Source organism: Mastigoproctus giganteus, chromosome 4, assembly GCF_048544385.1.
Source record: "Mastigoproctus giganteus isolate SK-2022 chromosome 4, ASM4854438v1, whole genome shotgun sequence".
NCBI classification, from domain to species: domain Eukaryota; kingdom Metazoa; phylum Arthropoda; class Arachnida; order Uropygi; family Thelyphonidae; genus Mastigoproctus; species Mastigoproctus giganteus.
The window spans coordinates 85,232,388-85,252,598 of record NC_143578.1 but is presented as its reverse complement, the minus strand read 5'-3'; the positions used below and the strand labels follow the sequence as shown (position 1 = coordinate 85,252,598).

The following is a 20,211-nucleotide window of genomic DNA, read 5'->3' as shown; positions in this document are numbered from 1 at the left end:
GAGCAGTAATTTAAAAGGTGGATTCATATGCTTATCTGGGACAAGTCATTAGCTGAAATAATAATAAAGGCTGGAACTCAAGAGAAGAATAAATTTTGGGTGGATAAGCATTCAGGAAATATAGTCACATACTGAAGAGGGGTATCCCAGTTTGTCTGAAACGTAAAATAATGAACCAATGTATACTCCCCACCATGACTTATGGAAGTGAAACTTGGGCACTCAAGAGAAGTTGAGAACTACACAGTGAAGAATGGAACGAATTATATTGGGAATCAGACTGTTAGATAAGAGAAATGCATGAATTAGGCAGCAAACTCAAGTAAAGGACATTCTTATCAAAACTAAAGAACTAAAATGGTCTTGGGCAGGACACATAGCTCGAAGGCATGATGACAGATGGACTAAGAAAATAACAGAATGGTACCCAAGAGGAGCTAGAAGAAAACCTGGAAGACAAAGGCGGATATGGATAGATGAAATTCATGAGTTTTTTGGGTAGTAAATGGATGGCCAGTGCTCAAAACAGAAGGAATTGGAAAGTTGCTGGAGAGGCCTTCATCCTGCAGTGGATTGAAAATGGCTGATGATGATGATGATGCTTCAGCAGTGAATGTTATTTTAAAGGACAATGCACATATCAAAGAACATGGATCAACGCATTTAAGATCAACAGTGTTTACAAAACAGCATTCAGGTGCTATATCAAAAATGGAAAAGCTATTCATAATATGGATCGAAAATCAGATTCAGAAGCAAGTGCCCCCAAGTCCAATGGCCATTCAAGCAAAAGCAAGAAGTATTTATGAAGGTATTAAGGATAAGTATGGCGAACCCCAAGCCAAGTTCGTGGCAAGCAATGGGTGGTTTAATAGGTTCAAGCATCACACTAGTTTCCACAACCTTAAAGTATGTGGTGAAGTTGCCAGTGGCGATTCTGCAGCTGCAGATAAATTTTGTGATGTGTTGGTGAAAAAACTCTTCTAAACCTCCATAGCCCTCAACTTCCGCAGCAATGTACTTATCAGCTGGAGAGTTATTTTTGCAACGATGCTCGAAAGGCAAAACTTGCTGACAATTGTGCCAGTCTCCTCTCTCTTTTTGTAATTTTAAATTTTTGTAATTTTTCCTGTGCATTAGATAAAAAATTGAATAATTCTATTTAATGCTCATTGAACATGTATTTTTGCTTCAATCAAATTCAGTACTTGTAGTTGCGAGTGCTGCATAAGCATTTGGGGAAACTGACTTACATAAAATTTGACTTACGTAGAGTTCTGCGGAACACAACCCTTACGTAAGTCAGGGAGTACCTTTATATATAAAAGTATGTAAAAAATTACATAAAATTTTCTACTTAAATACGTACATAATTATGTGGTAAATAACTACATTATGAATCAAAATTAAAATTTAAAATATCAATTAAAATCATGAATTTATTAATTTGATGGGCCCTAGGCCAGGGGTCGGAAACCTTTTTTTGAGTGAAAAGCCGTGTTTGATCTAATTAAAAAAACGAGAGAGAATCCGAAGAGCTGCACCTCAGCTCAAGCTGGGAGAGGAGGAGTTTTTTAAGAAATGGAATAGAGTGGGAAGGTGTTTTATTAAAAAAATATATATTGAAATATTATTTATTAATACTGAAAAAATGTAACAAATGTCCAATTAGGTACGAATGAATGTGACTTTTGCTGCTCAACATCTTGAGCAAGTCTCTCAACATCAGGCGAGTATGCCATAATTTTCATCTGTAAATATGCTGAGTGACTCGCATTGTTCAAACGGTTTCATGATTTATTTTTAATATAGTTCACGATCAAAAATATTTGCCAGAAGAAATTCGTCGAACCAAAAACTGAGAGAAGTCCAAACACATCTATTGCCATCCATTTGTGTAGAATTTCAAGGGCAGCCTTTTACCACTCCAAATCCTTAATTTCAGTTATAAGGCATTTTAGTCTTGCACTCCACATGTCCTTGATTTTTTCCATTTCAAATTGTGCTTCATGTGGGCTAAAAGTTAAAGAGCCACAGGTTGCCGACCCCCTCACCTAGGCTGTCGAGTTTTCATATCTTTGGACTGAAAAATGTGTTGATTTTTGGGTTGCTCTTTGGCCTTCTTCCTCTCATTGTACAAAATCATGTACGGATTCTTTTCTTTAAACTTTTTATTACCTTGAAACTTCTTTCCATGCCAGAGTCATTCTCCCCTAAATAATCACACATTTTTTCAAAGTGTTTGAAAGTTTCACTAAATCCTTTCGCAGTTAGCAACTTTATTGATTCTTCATTTGTAGGGTCTTGATCATCTCTCTCTCTCTCTCTCTCAATTGCATGCTCTTCTTCCTTTGTCATTTCCACAAGTTCTTCATTAGAGAGGTCATCCTTGTCATCATAAATTTCATCCAATCCTGCTTCTTTTGTGAGATCGGCAATTTGCACTTTAACATTCTCAACCAAATCATCAGGTTCTTGGAAATCCTTTAAGCAGCCCTTCCAAATTTTCCTGCACACTCCAATCGTGGTTTTCTGAGTCACTTCCCAAGCACTGGAAACATTTTAGATGGCAGCTTTAATGTTGCAGTATTTCCAAAACTCCTTTAGTGTCGGTACATTTTCACCAATATAGATCGCTTTAAGCTTGGGAAAAGGTGTTCGTTATGTAGCAGGCTGTAAATAGGGCAATAACACTTTGGCCCGTTGGTTGAATCAGAGATGTAGTGTTTGGCGGCATGTAAAAAAATTTCATATGATTGTTCACATGTTCTAAGCCCTCTTTTGCTGGGATGTCCTGGTGCCTTGTCCATGATCAGAATTGCTTTGTAACAATGTTAGAGTAAACTGTCCATTACGGATGCGGTACTGAGTGATGACTGTGGTCACAGAGCTCATGTACATACAAGCAAACACAATGCACAACTTTTCATCGCTGTTAAAAGAGCATTAGAGTAAGTTGTGACAGAATTAGAGAGACAGGTTATAATATAAGAACAATGTTATAATGAATCAGCATAAAGCAAACCACATTAAGAGGGCCTACTGTATATGATATCAAAATTACATTTTGCATCCAGTGTCTTTGTGACCACATTGTAGCATCCAATCAAATTGTTCAAACAAGAAACACCTTAACAAACCCATGCTATGTCTGAAGTATAACTGCAGCCTTGTCTAGATGATCTTGCATTACTTCTTTTACTAGTGACCCCATTATTTTCCCTGGAACAGAAGTTAAACTGCGAGGACCAGTACGAAAGTAATGCCTCCTAATTTTTTGCTTTCAAATGTTGCACTGTAGATCATTTTGCGTGTCACTGAATGGTCACTAGAGGTCTCTAGTCTCACCACACTGAGTGGTGCCGTGATAAGTCTCGTGAGTGCAGCACACGGATAGTTCAAAATGGTGGATGTGACAGATATACATATCAAGCAAAGAGTAGTGATTGAATTTCTTACCAAGGAGTGACACCTATCGAAATCCATCTGTACGTGAGTACATATGCGAGTACAGTTAGACGTTGGGAAAGACACCTTAAGAGTGGGGAAAGTGACATTATAAGGTATGTTCGTGTCAGACGGCACCTGGGATTTCTCCCATCTCTGCGTGTGTTCGCTGTATCGAGGACAGTACACTTTCAAGCCAGAGACTTGAAAGTGAGTGGGCCATGTCTCTGCAGTGTGATGTGTTGTGCCCATTGTTTGTCCGGCTTATTGGCTGCCAGGCCCCTAGTGGGTCCTGCCACCTAGTTTCCTGGGACCTAAAAAAAAAAAAAAATATATATATATATATATATACAAAGGGTACTAGGAAAGTTTTGCAATACAGCTTTGTTTATTTAATTTTTTCAAAGTAATTTCCTCTACATTCAATACACCTCTCCATCCTCCGAAACCAATCTAAACCAGTTCTGCCAAGTTTCACTAGGGAGTAAAGCACACTCATTGTCCCAAGCCCGTAGAAGGTCCTCATCACTGGAAAACCGCCTCCCTTTTAGCTTCATTTTCACATGCGGAAACAGTGCAAAGTCGCAGGGAGCAATGTCTGGGCTGTAGGGAGGGTGCTCGAGAAGTTTCAGTCCTGTCGTGGTCAAATATTCGGTGCAGGCTTTGGCACGGTGAACTGGAGCATTATCGTGATGGAGGTACCAGGTGTCCATTCTTGACTTTGGCCGCAGGTTCTTCATAGATCCAATGACTTTAGGCAGGCATTGTTCAGTATACCACTTAGCTGTGACTGTCTTCTGCGTGTCCAAAAAAACACGTTCCACAATTCCACTCGATTTGAAAAATACAGCTATCGTTTTCTTCTTTACAGATTGGGATTTTCTGACAATTACGGGTGTGTCGTCATCATCAAAGGCCCAAACTTTGTTTTGAGCCTTGGTCGGCAGATCGTAATAGTACAGCCAAGTCTTGTCACCTGTCACGATGTTGTTCACATACCGAGATTGTCCCTTATCAAACTTTTTTAACATCTCCCGGCACCAAGTCACACGTCGTGTCATCTGCTCTTCAGTCAGTTGATGCGGCACCCAGAGAGAACAAAGTTTCTTCACGTGCAAATGATCTTGCAGAATCGAACGAATTGCTGGTGCATTTAGGCCCAAAGTATCCTCTATCTGTTGGTAGGTCACTCGCCTGTTTTCGTCAAGCATTTTCCTCACAGCAGTAACGTTTTCCTCCGTAACTGACGTTCGTGGCCTTCCCGGCCTCTCAGAATCCTCCAGAGTGAAATTTCCCCTTTGGAATTCTCTATACCACCTGAATATCGTTGTACTATGTGGACAATCATCATCTAGTGCAAGAGTCATTTCTTCTAAGCACTGGTCTATGGTTAAACCACGCACGAAATTATACAGAAAAACTGTCCTTATCTCATTTCGTGACCACGATGCCATCGCAAGCACTTTACACTCTCACTACTAATGAATAACTGAGTCCATCGACTTGGCGCGGCGGCTACTATGCACGTATGAACATGTCTCAACATGCAGCAACAAGCAGCTTCCTGTGATTCATTGTTGCGTCATATTGCAAAACTTTCCTAGTACCCTTTGTATATATATATATATGAGTTTGCGTTAATTCTTAATAAGATTGTTGTTAGCAAATCGCTGGTTGGGGTTGAATGCTAGAGAGATGTGTTAAAAGGCCTAATAGGTCGGGCAGAATTTTGTTGTTATTAAATTTAGACGTGTGGGCTATATGTTAGATGAATGATAAAGGTGGGAGGGAGGGTGGCTGAAGACTGGGGAGTAGAAGTAAGGGGTCGATAGAGGAGATGACCCCTGCTAGGCAGTATGGCATGCCCATGCCACACCAGAGGGAAGTTTGGATGGCGGGTGGGGGAGACGAAGAAGATTTATCTTCCCCTGACATGGATAAGGTATACAGGTAGAGTGGGAGAAGAGGCTGAAGACTGGGGGGAGGGGGTGAAAGGCAGCATGGGGACGATAGAGAAGGCGACCCCAGGTGGTCAGTGAGGCAAGCCCATGCCTCACCAGGCGAAGAGATGGGTCGGCAGGGGAGGGAGGAAACAGAGCACGTCTCCTCTCCCTCCGGCCGGGGATAGGGAATTTAAGGTGAATAGGGTAAGGGTACCCCCCATTCAGCTCACCATATAGCATTTGGCAGCGGAGCTGCTGGTGGTCCTAGTCCATTCCCAGGAACGATCGGACCAAAGCGTGATCGTTCATGGGGTGGTTCCCGTCCATTCTGCAGTCTTTACAGTCAAAAGGTCCGGGTTTGCTTGTCGGTGTTTGTGGGGTCTTTCTTGTTTCATTTCCCATCCATGTAGTGTTTGCATCAATGTTGTTTATAGAGTCATTTCTCATTGATCCGACTTTAGGTCCACTTCAGAGTTTAGTGCCTTGATTATCGGAGGCCATTGGGTTCCAGGCATCTTCCGCGGGACGATTTCCTTCGAGGTTTGTTCATTTCCTTATTGTGTCAGTGGTTGATTGTGGTTCACTGCGATAAGAGCTCTCCGTCTTGTGAACAGGGCCAGTGCATTGCTGGAGAAAGCCTGATATTCTGATATTCTTCCTTGGTGTCCAAGATATGGTACTACGGGCCGTATGGTAGATACTGTATTTTGGTAATGAATGTACTGCGGAGGTCGTCAGAGCTGGCAATCGTGCATGAGGTGCTGCCAGCTCTCCAGCTCCCCGCAGGTGCAGGTGGGATCTTCTTGTATTCCGAATAGGGATAGCCTTGCATTCAGAGCTCCATGTCCTGTCAGTAGGTATGTTACTTGTAGGTCCGGGGAAAACCAGGGTGGGAAGTTCGGAAAAACCCGGCCAATGTTGGGCAGAAACTTTCTGCTGCTTTCGCCTTTTTGCGAGGTGGCCCATCTATCCTGCCACACCTGCAGCTTTTTCTTTTCCACAGTCTTGCTATTGACGATGTCGGTGGTGAATTCCAAACATGTCTGTGGGATACCCTTGTCCAGGTGGTACGTGAGGCCCCATCGAATGATCTCTAAGTCCAGTGGAAGGACACCAGCAAGGACTTGCAGGGCATACGTGCTCACTGTGCTGCAAGCTCGAGTAATGGTCAGAAGGATTGATCGGTGAATTGAGTCAATGATTCGTTTATTTACAACAGTTATGGCTTTGTGATACCATGCGCCAGATGCATACGTGACTATTGGGGTGAAGATGGTTTTATAGAAAAGACGTAGCACCCATCTGCGAGTGACTCTGTCAACCAATGCAGTGTATCGTCTGACTTTTGTGTGCAAGTATTTCAGGTGGTCCTGAATTGATAGATTCAGATCTAGAATCATGCCTAGGTACTTTAGCTGCTTTGAGAATTTAATTTTTTTCTGGTCAATCTTGATTTGTGGAGGCCGCCTGAGGTTGAGGCACCCCTTGAGCAGAATGGAGTTTGTTTTTGCCCATTCCCGAAGGGTGGACAGAGTCCGGTTTGCTAATGTCTCCAGTTGTGCCGTTGAGTCCGCTGACACTGTTAGTAAGAGGTCGTCAGCAAAGGCCTGTGATTTTACCTCGTCAAGGTCTATGGCTAGGATGGAGTACATTACTATGTTCCACAGTAGTGGTCCAAGGACCGAACCCTGTGGACAGCAGCGAAATGTATTCTTGGAGAGGGTCCCATAGGGAGCAACAATCCTGATGGATCTGTTTGTGAGGTAGCTCTTGATGACGCTGTAGAGGCTGCCTGGGATCCCAGCAACCCGAAGCCTTGCCAAGATGCTCGGCCACTAAAGTGTGTCGAATGCCCCAGCAAAGTCCATGGCAATCACGAGGAAATACTTCTTGGTGCATTTTCTTACTTGTTCTTGTAGGTGTGTTAAGGCGTCCACAGCTGAGCAACCCCGCCTGAAGCCAAATTGGTTGGGTGAGGCCAGCCGTCATAATATTGCTGTATTCGTCCATAGAGGAGGCATTCGAGTAGTTTACTTGCAACTGTGAGAAGTGTGATCGGTCTGTACTACTCTGGGAGGTGTGGTGGTTTGGTCGGATTTTTCAGGATTAGTTTGACGTTTGCTTTCTTCCACGAGGTCGGGAAGGTGCCACAGTGAAGACAGAGGTTGAAGAGGTTGCGCAACAGGCTTGGGGCACTCTCTACTGTCATTTTGATAATTTCGGGCTCCAAAAGGTCCAGTCCAGGGCATTTATTTCCCCTAATGAGGGTGGCAGCACTGTTGAGCTCCTCCACGGTGAAGTGAGGTTCTGTCGTTGCTGTTTGATAGCTTTCATTTTCTAAGCAGAGTCGGATCTGCTCTGTTGTCTCCAGTTGTATAGCCGGGTGGAAGACTATGTCCAGGATATTGAAAATGGTCTGCTCTCAGGTTGTGGACATGCCTCCTTGGTCAATATGGTGGCGGCAATAACTTCCCCTCGGGGGAGTTTATTCATGGTCAGTTTGTAGACGATTCCCCAGGGGTTCTCGTTTCCCATAGTGGAGACCAGGCGCTCCCACGATTGCTGTTTACAGCTTCTGATTTGGGCTGTGTAAGTGTTCCTTGCTTCTTTGTAGCGTTGTCGGTGTACTTTGACCTCCGCCATCGGCCAGGAGTGCCTGGCCCGCTGAAAGGCCTTTCTTCTGGTTTGTGTTTTTTCCGGAGTCATTGCAGTTCTAGGTTCCACCAGGGCACAGCCCCAGGGTTTGGATTTTTCTTTTTAATAGCAATGTCGCTTGTGTGCGTTATGATCTCTGTTTATCTTGTTTTGGAGGTGATCTGGGTCTTCGAGGCGCTCAAACTCCCCTATCTTTGTTGTATGCTGGTTTTTAAGGTACTTTGGAAGAGTTCCCAGTTTGCTTTGGATATGGAGTATCTGTGAGCAGTTTGTCTAGCTGCAAGCACCCTATTCAGTGATCTGTTGAGTTGGAACATAATGGCTCGATGATCGGACGTTGTCCAGGCCTCTTGGACAGACCAGTCAGTAGTATTATTAGCGATGTTCCTGGAAGTCAAGGAGACATCTATGGTGGCCTCCCACAGTGTATTACTGAATGTGGGCAGATTGTTTGGTTGATTTAACACTGTCAACGTTAAATTTGCAAGGAACTCTTCCAATATAGTTCCGTTTCTGTGCCATGTCTGTCTGGCGTGTGACTATGCCACATTGGTGACTGGCAGTTCACGTCTGCACCGACTATAATTTTAGCGTTGGGAAGGGTGTCGGCAGCCAGTTGGAGGTATCTTGTGGTGAAGGTTATATCTTCACCCAGGTGACAGTAGAGGGCAATAACATAAAATGCCCCCAGAGCTGTGGTGAGGTGGGCACATGCATCCCAGGCTGTGCAAAGCTGTGTGATTTTGGTCACAGTAATATCAGGATTTCTGACTGTGACTGTGGTCCAAGGGGTGTCGTCCTCAAATTTTACTATCTTGTAGGTCAGGGGATATCCCCTGACCATCTTCATGTGTAAGTATGGCTCTTGTATTATCACGATGTCTACTTTCTCCTCTTCAGCACTGATACGGATCTGATCCGCTACTGCTCTGACTCTGTGTGCTGATCTGCAGAAATTTTAGAAACTGCAGTAATAATTCAGACACAGCACAGGTTTGTTAAGGGAAAGTCTTGTCTCACAATCAATTTAATTGGATACTGTGATGTGGTTACAAAGGAACTGGATGCAAAAAAATAATTTTGATACCAGATACTTGGATTTCTGGAAAGCTTTTGATACTGTTGCACATGGAAGACTACTGTACAAATTGGAGCAGTATGGTAATAAGGGCAGGTTGCTACAATGGATAAAAGTGTGGCTGAGTGGGAGAAGACAGAGTGGTAATCAGTGGACACTGCCCTTCGTGGACTAATGTTATTAGTGTAGTCCCCCAGGGTTTGGTGTTGGTCCCACTGTTGTTTCATATATTTATGAATGATATTGACGAAGGTATATCAGGCTTAATCCCTTCTGTGTTCCGGGAGAGCAGACATCAGGTTTCTTTGATAGATTTCCTCTGTTAGTTGGTCCGGGGTCAGGTCTTTATCCAGGTCATATATAACTATTGAGGGCCCTTTTCTTTTAGCGGTAGTCACTGTGAGCCCCAGCTCAGTGATTTTGGTATTAGTGATATTTTTTTGCACTTCATCCCTTGTTTCTGTCTCTCTATCAGTACTCTGACATTTCTAGTTTTCCTGACCGACTTTATTCTGGTTGTCTTGAATTCCTCTTTTAGGCTGGTCATGATTTGCATCTTTAGTTGTTCACTTGTTTGATTTTCCTCAATGGTTGTTGGTCGCAGTACCACCAGGTGTGGTTGTTTTGGCAAGGTCTTTTTCTTTGCAGCAGGTGCACTGCTTTTTATTGTTGATTCACCGGCTGACGTCCTCAATGCTTGTGCATAAGATGGGGCATACTGTTGCATTTTATTTGCCCCACCGTCTAGGTATGCCTCCAGTTTCACAGCAGTTGTTTCATATTTTAGGTTCGTCTGGTAGAGAATTGTCCCCAACTTTGTCCAGAGGGAAACAATCTGTCCCCTAACACCAGTGGTTATCCGGTTGTTACAGTCTTTCATGAGATCCTCAAGGGCGGTGTGCAGGATTTGAGTTTTTTTAGGGAAAGTGACATTGTTGACAAGCCCAAAAGTGGCTGGCCAGTAATGTCAGTGACAACAGACAACAAGAGCCAGATCAATGTGCTGATCTAAGAGGACTGCCACATCACAACACACAAATCTTATCCATGACAACACACTACCCCACACCAGTCTGCACACGATGGAGGTCACTGCAAAACTGGGGTGCACTGTTCTTCCTCACCTCTCTCATAGCCCAGATCTTGCACCTTCCAACTATTACCTCTTCGGCCTGCTGAAGGCACTCCATGGAAACCATTTTGCAGATGGCGACCAGTTCAAGCAGAGTGTTTGCGAGCCCTCCAGAGCAAGAGTAATGATTTTTACAGGGGAGGTTTAAAGATGGTTATTTTAATTTGTTCTTTTATTATTCTTGTTTATGTTATTGTTCATACTTTAAAAAATATTTTCCTTAATTTTGTTTCCACTACACCTTAAAATTATTTCTGGTGAAAGTGCTGAACTGTAGTATTTTAAGATCTAGTCTGTGGTAATAATTTCAGTTTCCAATTAAAATTCATGTAGGAAACCCATTTCCTGCCCAAAGACAAATTTTTACAGCTCAGTTCAGAAAAGTCATAATACTAGTTTATTTGGTTACTGTACATGATTAGGAAATCTGTTTAAAATTTTAACTGTTCCAATAAATTATAATTTTGTCAAGTAGAAAAAAAAAAGTGTCATATTTAATTATATTATTTAGAGTTAATATTCCACATACAAACCTAATCAAAAAACTTGGTTTCTGTACTTGTGGTTTTTGCATTTTGAAATACTATGAAATACCTCTCATATTTTTGCAGCAGCAAGCTAAAGCAGAAAGGAAAAAAAATTATATTCTATATATGAGGCTCTCTGTTATAGCACATATATCCACCTTATTGTTTTTCTTTAGGTACTTGGATATCACCAAATATAAAAGCTTCCTTCTCAGCTTTCCACTCTTTATATCCCAAAATATTATCCAATGATTTTCTTCATTTCCAGAAATTACTACATTATATCAGCTGCCTTTAATTTATTTTAAACTATAAAAAAACTTTGTTTTTGTAAGTGAAGTGTTCAAATTTTATAACAAGTTTAATATGAAATGTAGGCAGAAATAAAATAAAGTACAAAAATTAAAAAAAAAAAAAAAAAAAAAAAAATTATATCCTACAAGAGGCTCATCTGCTATAGCATAGATATCCACTTCATCATTTTCTTTAGATACTTGAGTATCACCACATATCAAAGCTTCTTTCCTAGCTTTCCACTCCTTTAAGGCATCCTCTACAGTCTCTTGATCTTTCTCTAACTCTAGAGGGACAAGTATGCCATCATCATCATCACGATATCCATAGTAATCAGCATCAATATCTTTCATCAATTCTGCTCGTGTTTTTCTTGGTGGTGGAGGGGCTAAAATTATAAATAAATGGATATAATTTATTTAAAAGTTAAAAATTTAAGAATACTTTTTATTTAAAAGTCAACAACTAACTTTCATTAAAGTTAAAATTACATCTTTAATGTTTCTGAGGGATTAAAGTCATGCAAAAATGACACTAAAAAAATAATGCCACTTTCATTCTGAGCTTTGTTTCACAGCTGATTGTTTATTAGTAATAATAATAGTAGTAGTGGTGGTGGTGGTACTGGAAAACAATGCAAAAAAAGCATGTTTATACATAACAGATAAAACTAAATAAATAACAGAGCACTACCTACCTCATCTGTCTATCCCTTCTAATAATATAACTAATTCTTCCTTAAATTTATTCAAACTATTCAATTCCACAAAACCACATGGTAGTTTGTTCCAACAATCAATTATTCTCTGGTGAAACCAAATTTTTGCATATCTACCCTGCAGGTATTATTGTTTGATTTAAGTCTACGTCCCCCTTGGGCACATTGTTTCAGAAAAAGCTAGAATACCATCCTCAACTTTACTCGATGCATTTTAAACCTTAAACGCTTTAATTCGGTCTTCTTGAAAGTGCTACAAATTGCAGTACCGAAGCCTTTTGTGGTGAGAGTATCCCTTTGTCTTCTTGACTAATCTGGTTGCTCTTCTCTGTACCTGTTCCAAGAGATCCACATCTTCCTTAAAATTAAATTTCCAGATCTGTATGTCTCTGCTGACAAAGTTCCTAAATATCACTGACAGAATCCCACCAGCATTGTCTGCACTACTCAGAGAACGTTGTTGGAGTGTACAATTACCCCAACGTCTCTTTTATACTCCACCACATTCAGCATGAACCACCTAATTGGTATGTGATTCTGGATTATTGCTGTACATATTCAGTAACTTCTATTTACCAATATTAAAACTCAATTGCCACTTCTCAACCCATCTGCCTAATATATAAGCATATGGGTTGAGAAGGTCTAGAGACAGTAGCATGCTTAGATTCCTGTCATTAACCACTCTGGCAAAAGAATCATCTGGAAACTGAGACAATAAGCTTGATATGCCTTCTTCATTAATAAACAGTGTAAACAGTAAGAGGCCCAAGCACTGAACCCAGATGGACTCTACTAATAACATTACTCCAAGAGAAAGGCCCATTTATAACCACCCTGTATTTTCTACACTCAAATCATCACTTTATCAATAACAGTAACTTAGTAGCTACTATGATTACTTCTCTGAAACCTCCCATTTAGAATTTGCAGTTGGTAACATCATCAGTTGAAAGGAATTGCCTTTACAACAACAAAATCCCTTCCCCTTTAAAATATGTTGTTGTTGTTATTTGGTTTTTAGGAGCATTAGCAACTAAGGCCATATTGCTCCGGTGCGGTGGTCATTCCCTGACTTTTCCGCATGCTCCGTATTTGGTGGTGACGGGCTCGAACCCCGGTCTAATCAAGAAGCGTGTGCTACCACTGCTGCTCCTTCCCACCTGGCTACGGAGGCGCCCCCTTTAAAATAGTAATATCATTAAGTATATTCCACTTCAATATAAAATGATGGGGAGGCATAGAGCTCTAAGCTGCCCATATCAATGTAGAACTTACACTTGTGCATCAGGCAACACACATGCAGTTCCCACAGGATATAATTATTGTTGGTACTCTATTGTTAGGGAAAAGGGAAATATATTGTGCAAAAAGGATAGGTGGAACAGGACCAGGGTATGTCTGCCAGGTGCAAAAGGTAAAGAAGTTGTAGGGCAGATATCTTTTAAGGGCAGAAAGGTGATATTGTTGTACATGTGGGCACCAATAACACTGAACAACAAATTTTGGGTCATATCTTGTTACGGGCATGAAAGTAAGTTTACTTTATAGATTTTGGGGTTCTAAACACAGAAATAGTGCTTAAAGGCAGATTGGCTCTTCTTTTCGAAAAAAAGTAGTTTTTTATATTTATACCAGGTATTTTTTATTTATACGTCAGTAAGATGTAACTACAAACATACCTGTATCAAGCACGAGACCTTTTTGACTTTTCCTTGTATTCAGCTTTGGGAACATCCTTTTTCACCATCCAACAATAATCGGCTAACATGGCAGCACTCCATTTGCTTTTGTATCCTTGTTCCATTGCTGATGTCTTGAAGGTTATTGTTATTTGTTATTTTGTTTTTTTTTAGGAGCATTAGCAACTAAGGCCATATTGCTCCGGGAATATGCGGTGGTATTCCCTGACCTTTCTGCATCCTCCGTATTTGGTGGTGATGGGATCGAACCCCGGTCTAATCAAGAAGCGTGTGTTACGCACTACCTCCTTCCCACCTGGCTATGGAGGCACCATGTCTTGAAGGAAGCGCTCGCCATGTTTGTTGCTGACAGCAGCACAGTTTGGCAGAAAGAAATTTGGTGTCATTGAGGATCCAGTGAAATGCATCTTCAATGACATTTTGCACCCATTTTTTGTAAAAAGTAATGAGATCTTCCACAAGCTGCCTATAGTTGCTGGCTTCAACATTTCCTAGAAAACCAGATGAAACATTTCGAAAGGCTTTCCATGCTGATTTCTTGCTATCACTAAGGACACATTCAAACCATTCGTCTTTGAAAAGTTGCCTATTTGTGGACCAACGAAAACGCCTTAATCTTCTCTGTACTAAGTCTTGGGAATTTCTCTTGCAAGTACAGAAATCCCTAGATTAGTGCGAGACTCGAATTAGCACGGTTTATATTTAGCGACCAATTTTCAATTAGCGCAGTATTTTGGCTTGGCCTAAAGAAACTGAAGCTGGTGATGCTACAAAAGTCAGTACTAAGCTATGAATGTAAATACACAGGGAAAAGGGAAATATATTGTGCAAAAAGGATAGGTGGAACAGGACCAGGGTATGTCTGCCAGGTGCAAAAGGTAAAGAAGTTGTAGAGCAGATATCTTTTAAGGGCAGAAAGGTGATATTGTTGTACATGTGGGCTTAAAGTATGCATAACATTAGAGAACATTATAGAAACACATAGCTTGTTTTCTTAGTGAGCGCATGGCTCTGTTCACAAAAGGGATTTACAGTTTATTTTGCATTACGTCATACCTTCTCCATCGAAAAGCGTTATCGAGAAATAAACAAAAATGAATGCAACATACGGTGTAGGAACCTTGTTTTTCTACCATAAGAAAATAAAAAGAAATGGATTATTTCAAACATGTATGTTTGAAATAAACCATTTCTTTGAATCATTGAAATTATTTCAATGGATTATTTCAACAATTGAAATATTTTCTAACATTATGCACTCTGAAGGACAACACCGGCCGCGCTGCATTTATTACGTATATGCAGATCAGTTGCTTTCGGTTGTTCTTACGTTACGTGTTAACGTGTAGACTCCCGTGTATCTACCGCCATTAATTACTGTGCATACTAATTAATTACATTAATTTCTATTAAATTTTTTTATATAGTATTATGTAATTATTAACTATGGATAAAAAGAAAAGTGTATCTGATAGTGCCTCTGGTAAAAAGAAAAGTGATAATGCTAGATGAAAAAGTTGATGAAGTCAAAAAGATTTGAAGATGGTGATAGTAAACCACAAATTCTCGACATCTTGGAATGCCTGAATCAATGGTTCGGACGATTTTAAGTACAGCCAGTGCATATAAGGAAAAAGGTACGCTTGCTTCATCGTCAGCATGCACACAAAACACAAGAAATAGAAGTGTTCCGACGACTGAGATGGAACGTCTTTTGGCCATTTGGATAGAAGACTGCAATCAAAAAAGAATTCCAATCTGCACAATGACCATAAAAACAAAAGCCTTGAGTATTTTTTCAATGTTAAAGGAAAAGTCAACAATAGAAAACTTGGGTAGGGCGGTAGCTGAAGAAAATGTTCAAGCAAGTTCTTCAAAAGAAAAAGTGATTGAAGCAGAAACGGAAGAAAATTTCACAGCCAGTAAAGGCTGGTTTGTACATTATAAGAAAAGAACAGGACTGCATAATGTTGCATTGACTGGAGAAGCACAGATAAAGGCAGGCAAGTGCAGATAAAGATGCAGCCATGAAATATCCCGAAATTTTAAAGAAAATTGTTGATGACAGTGGCTACACAGATCAACAAATATTTAATGTCGATAAAACAGGCCTTTTTTGGAAACGAATGGCAAAAAAATAAAATAATAAAAGGCTCGACCAGGCTATAAAGTTTCCAAAGATGGAATAACACTTTTATTGGGAAGCAATGCAGAAGGCGATTTGAAATTAAAACCCATGGTTATATCTATAGAAATGAAACTCCCAGATCTTTCGGTAAAGGTTTTAATAAAGCAAGCCTACCTGTTGTTTGGCACTCTAATAGAAAAGCTTGAGTCACGAAAGCTTCATTTGAAGAGTGGTTCACTAGCTATTTTTGTCCGAAAGTAAATTATCTTGCATTCAAAACTTTATTAATTTTAGACAATGCCCTGGACACCCACCAGCACTTTCTGATTTGTGTGAAAATGTGAAAGTTATTTTTTTTTAACTCCAAATACGACAAGTCTTTTACAGCCTATGGATCAAGGCATAATCGCTACTTTTAAGGCCTATTATTTACACAGAACATTTGCGCAAGCAATTGAAGCAACAATTGCTTCAACTGGAGATGGTGCAGTTTTAGTTGAATTTTGAAGAAATTACATCAGGAAAGCAACAGACAATATTTGTGAGTCATGGTCTGAAGTAACATCCAGCAATATGAGAGCAGTTTGGAAGCATATTTTGCCACATTGCACAAATGATTTCTGTAGTTTCACTCATGTCAACACCGTTATTGATGAAATAGCAAATATTGGAAGAGATCTAGGCTTTGATGAAATTGACAACAGTGATGTTCGCAAATTGCTGGAATCACATTCAAAACAATTAAGCGATTCTGACCTATTGATGAACAATGAGCATATGATGAGGTGGAAATTTACAAGGAAGAAAATGTTGAAGAAAAGAAGTTAACATTAAAAGAACTTGAAGGAATATTTCATGCAGCTTAAAATTTGAAACAACTAATCATGGATGCATCCCAGATATCGAGCACAGTATGCAAATTCACAGGAACAGTGAAAAAGATGTGTATCCATACAAGCGAATTTATGATGAAAGGAAAAAAGAAAAGTCTACGCAAACCACCCTTTTGAAATATTTTACAAAGAAATAAAGTGAGTTATATATTGTAATTTTTTAATTTCAATAAACTTTTGATTACTGTATTGCAAATATTTTTAATTATCCTTTGCTTTTATACTGCTGTACATTAAATTGCCATAAAAAAAACGTATTTTTAATAATAATAATACTTAATTTTTAAATATTATTAATAATAATACTTAAGGTTTAAAAATAGATTGTAATATTATAGCTCTTGGAATAAATTAGAATCGCATAGCGCCATTTTTGGAGAACCAATTAATCGTGCTAATTGAGGGATTCCTGTATATGAATGCAGGTCCATTTACTTCCAAAGCCTTAATGAAATTTTTCAAGCCCCAGTTTGATGTAGAGTGGTTTGTTTGTTATTTGGTTTTTAGGAGCATTAGCAACTAAGGCCATATTGCTCCGGAGATATGCGGTGGTCATTCCCTGACCGTTCCGCATCCTCCGTATTTGGTGGTCACGGGCTCGAACCCCGGTCTAATCAAGAAGTGTGTGCTATGCACTGCTGCTACCCACCTGGCTACGGAGGCACCAAATGTAGAGTGGTGGAAGCAAAACTTTATTTGGATCTAACAGAGGTTCAAATGCTACATTCTTCATTCCTGGTGTTAATGATTTTCGTTGAGACTAACTCCTCTTCTCGTAGTGCACATCCTTGGCGCAACTATCCAACTTGCAGAGAAAGGCTTTCCATTCTGATTTCTTGCTATCACTAAGGACACATTTGAACCGTTCGTCTTTGAGAAGTTGCCTATTTGTGGACCAACGAAAACGCCTTAATCTTCCTTGTACTAAGTCTTGGGAATTTCTTTTGCAAGTATATGAATGCAAGTCCGTTTACTTCCAAAGTCTTAACAAAATTTTTCAAGCCCCAGTTTGATGTAGAGTGGTGGAAGCAAAACTTTATTTGGATCTAACAGAGGTTCAAATGCTATGTTCTTCATTCCAGGTGTTAATGATTTTCGTTGAGACTAACTCCTCTTCTCGTAGTGCATATCCTTGGCACGACTATCTCATTCGCAGAGAAAGCAAGAATACTTAGTGTAACCCTTTTGTAGTCCTAATAAAATGCCGATTACCTTTAAATCACCACATATCTGCCACTCATACTTTTAATAGTGCACACTTAAGAGGATGTTCTCCATGTTTGCGTATGTTTCTTTTTTTGTGGATGATTAATAACACAGCATTAGGCTAACCTTAGAAGTGTCTATAAATAGTCGGCATTCTTAGGGAATGTGCCTGATGTTAATTGCTGCTATTAGACCATCAACATACAAACAATGAGTTCACCTTTTGTTTGATAGAATTTATTGTAGTCTTTATTTCAAGTACGAAATGTTGTCGCTTTCACAGAATGATCCAGAAGATTCCACTGTTGTAGCCTTGTGGTCAAAAGCTCTACCTCATTCTTTGGCAGTTCGAGATCCCCAATGAGGTCATTAAGCTCACTTTCTGTGACCATATGTGATACAGAAGGATAAAGGTTTGGACAAAATAGTGGACCCCTTGATGTAGATAGCTGCTGTACTTCGTTTACATCAAATTGAAGTTCATCAGAGTCATTTAAATCAGAATGTACAGAAAAATGGTTGGGTGGTTCAGGAATAGGTAGTACTTGACCATGAGGCACAGGATGAATTGCAGATGGTATATTTGGGTGTGTCACTGTCCACTTTTTCTTCATTGGCATCCCTTTTCTAATAGGATGACACCATACAGAAGTAACAGTCTGTGACAGTTTGTTGGCTGCCTCCATATCATGGGTACTGCGAAAGGAATAAAACATCCCTTCCAATTCACCCATGCATTGAGTTCTGATTAACAGGTAGTGCAGCATATGTGTATAGCCCAGTTCTTGTCCTGGTCACCTACTTTACACTCTAAGTACAAGAAGTAAGCCTTTTTTTATGGCTCGAGTTAAGGGACGCTTTCTTGAAGCTAACATGACTTCTCCACATATGTAACAGAAGTCATTCAGACTATTCACACAATTACACGATATATTAGGCATACACGACATAAATACTGCAAAAAAGTAGGAATCTCACAGAGAACAACCATTAACTGAGAAGAAATCACCCAGTGACGCCGAATTCAAGGATTACTGCAACATAGTTGAAGATGCATTTGAGGCAACAACTTATCATGTGGTGCACAGTGAGCCAATCGTGTGATAAGAGCGCAGCAATACTGAAATTGCGGTGATGCGTTTTGACGAGAGGCGTAGTTGATAATATACAGTAACTCACTAATACGAGATCCCAACTGTAATTCGAAAACAAGAACCAATCAACCAATTTTACTGCGAATTTCATGTTCACTAGCATGAAATTAGTCCAGATTTTTTGTTTTTATAACATTTTACATGTTGACCAGTGTAATGGGTGTGGAAAAGTCTTAGATAACTGCAACCGATGATGCTGATGAATTTGAACAGATACTTTACATTGATCTTAATTTGATGAAAGACTCTTCATATTGAAGGAAAATGTGAAAGTGAGGCTTGCACACAATAGACCCAGCACCAAACCCTGGGAAACTCCTGTAATAACATTAATCCACAAGGAGCAGTGTCCAGTGATAAGCTCTCTGTTTTCTCCCACTCCACCATCCTTTTATCCATTAATAGCAGTAACTTGCCCTTAATGTCACACTGCTCCAATTTGTACAGAAGTCTATTATGGGCAACAGTATCAAAAGTGTTCCTAAAATCCAAATATACGAAATCAAAATTATTTTTTGCATCCAGTTCACTCGATCGAATCATAGTATCCAATCAAATTGCTGAAATGTTTCCCCTTAACAAACCCATGCTGTGACTGAATTATAACTGCACTCTCATCTATATGATCCTGCATTACTTCTTTAATCAGTGACTCCATTATTTTTTCTGTAACTGAAGTTAAGCTAACAGGTCTGTAATGACTCGTGCCACATTTTGATCCCTCTTTGTGAATTGGAGATACATTTACACATCTCCAGTCCACGGGGACTTCCCCCTGAATCCAAGGATGCTATCATAATTATGGCTAAGAGTTTGCTTATCTCCCTTAATATAATTGGGTAGATCCTGTACATCCCAGGTGCCTTTCTTATGTTTAACTTCAACAATTTCTCTTCCACTTTCCTCTCAGTTATTACAAAATCATTTAGCTCCCTGTTAGAGTTGGATAAACTACTGGCATCTACTTCTTTAAAGAATTTCTCATGTGTAAATGTAGATAAAAAATACTTATTCAATTTGTCAGCAATTTGAGCAGGATCATGAACAGTCAAACCATAGATATGAAGTGGACCAATGTGATTCCTCCCCTTCCTTCTAGTGTTTACATACTGTAAAGAAGTCTTTGCAGTTTTTCTTCATATCCTTTGCCAAAGATTTATCATAATCTGCCTTAGCTTGCCTAACCCCTTTGTGACTTTATTGCAGACTAGTTTATATGAACCATATTCTTCTGTATCACCTGATAATTTATATGCAACTCATGCAATTTTCTTCTCTCTAATTAAACTGAAGTTGACTGCTAAAACAAAAAATTCCAAGATACCAAAACTTC

General features: G+C 39.8%; 1 protein-coding gene across 2 annotated transcripts in view; it reads right to left on the bottom strand.

Annotated features, from left to right (window-relative positions):
- The window catches only part of LOC150086881 (pre-mRNA-splicing factor ISY1 homolog), a 235,017-nt gene that overhangs the window by 46,729 nt on the left and 168,077 nt on the right, over positions 1-20,211 (bottom strand). For both annotated transcript variants that reach the window (XM_090371648.1, XM_090371649.1), the window contains exon 7: positions 11,223-11,464. In XM_090371648.1, the coding sequence (XP_090227774.1) occupies positions 11,223-11,464 (242 nt within the window). The remainder of the gene's footprint in view (positions 1-11,222; positions 11,465-20,211) is intronic.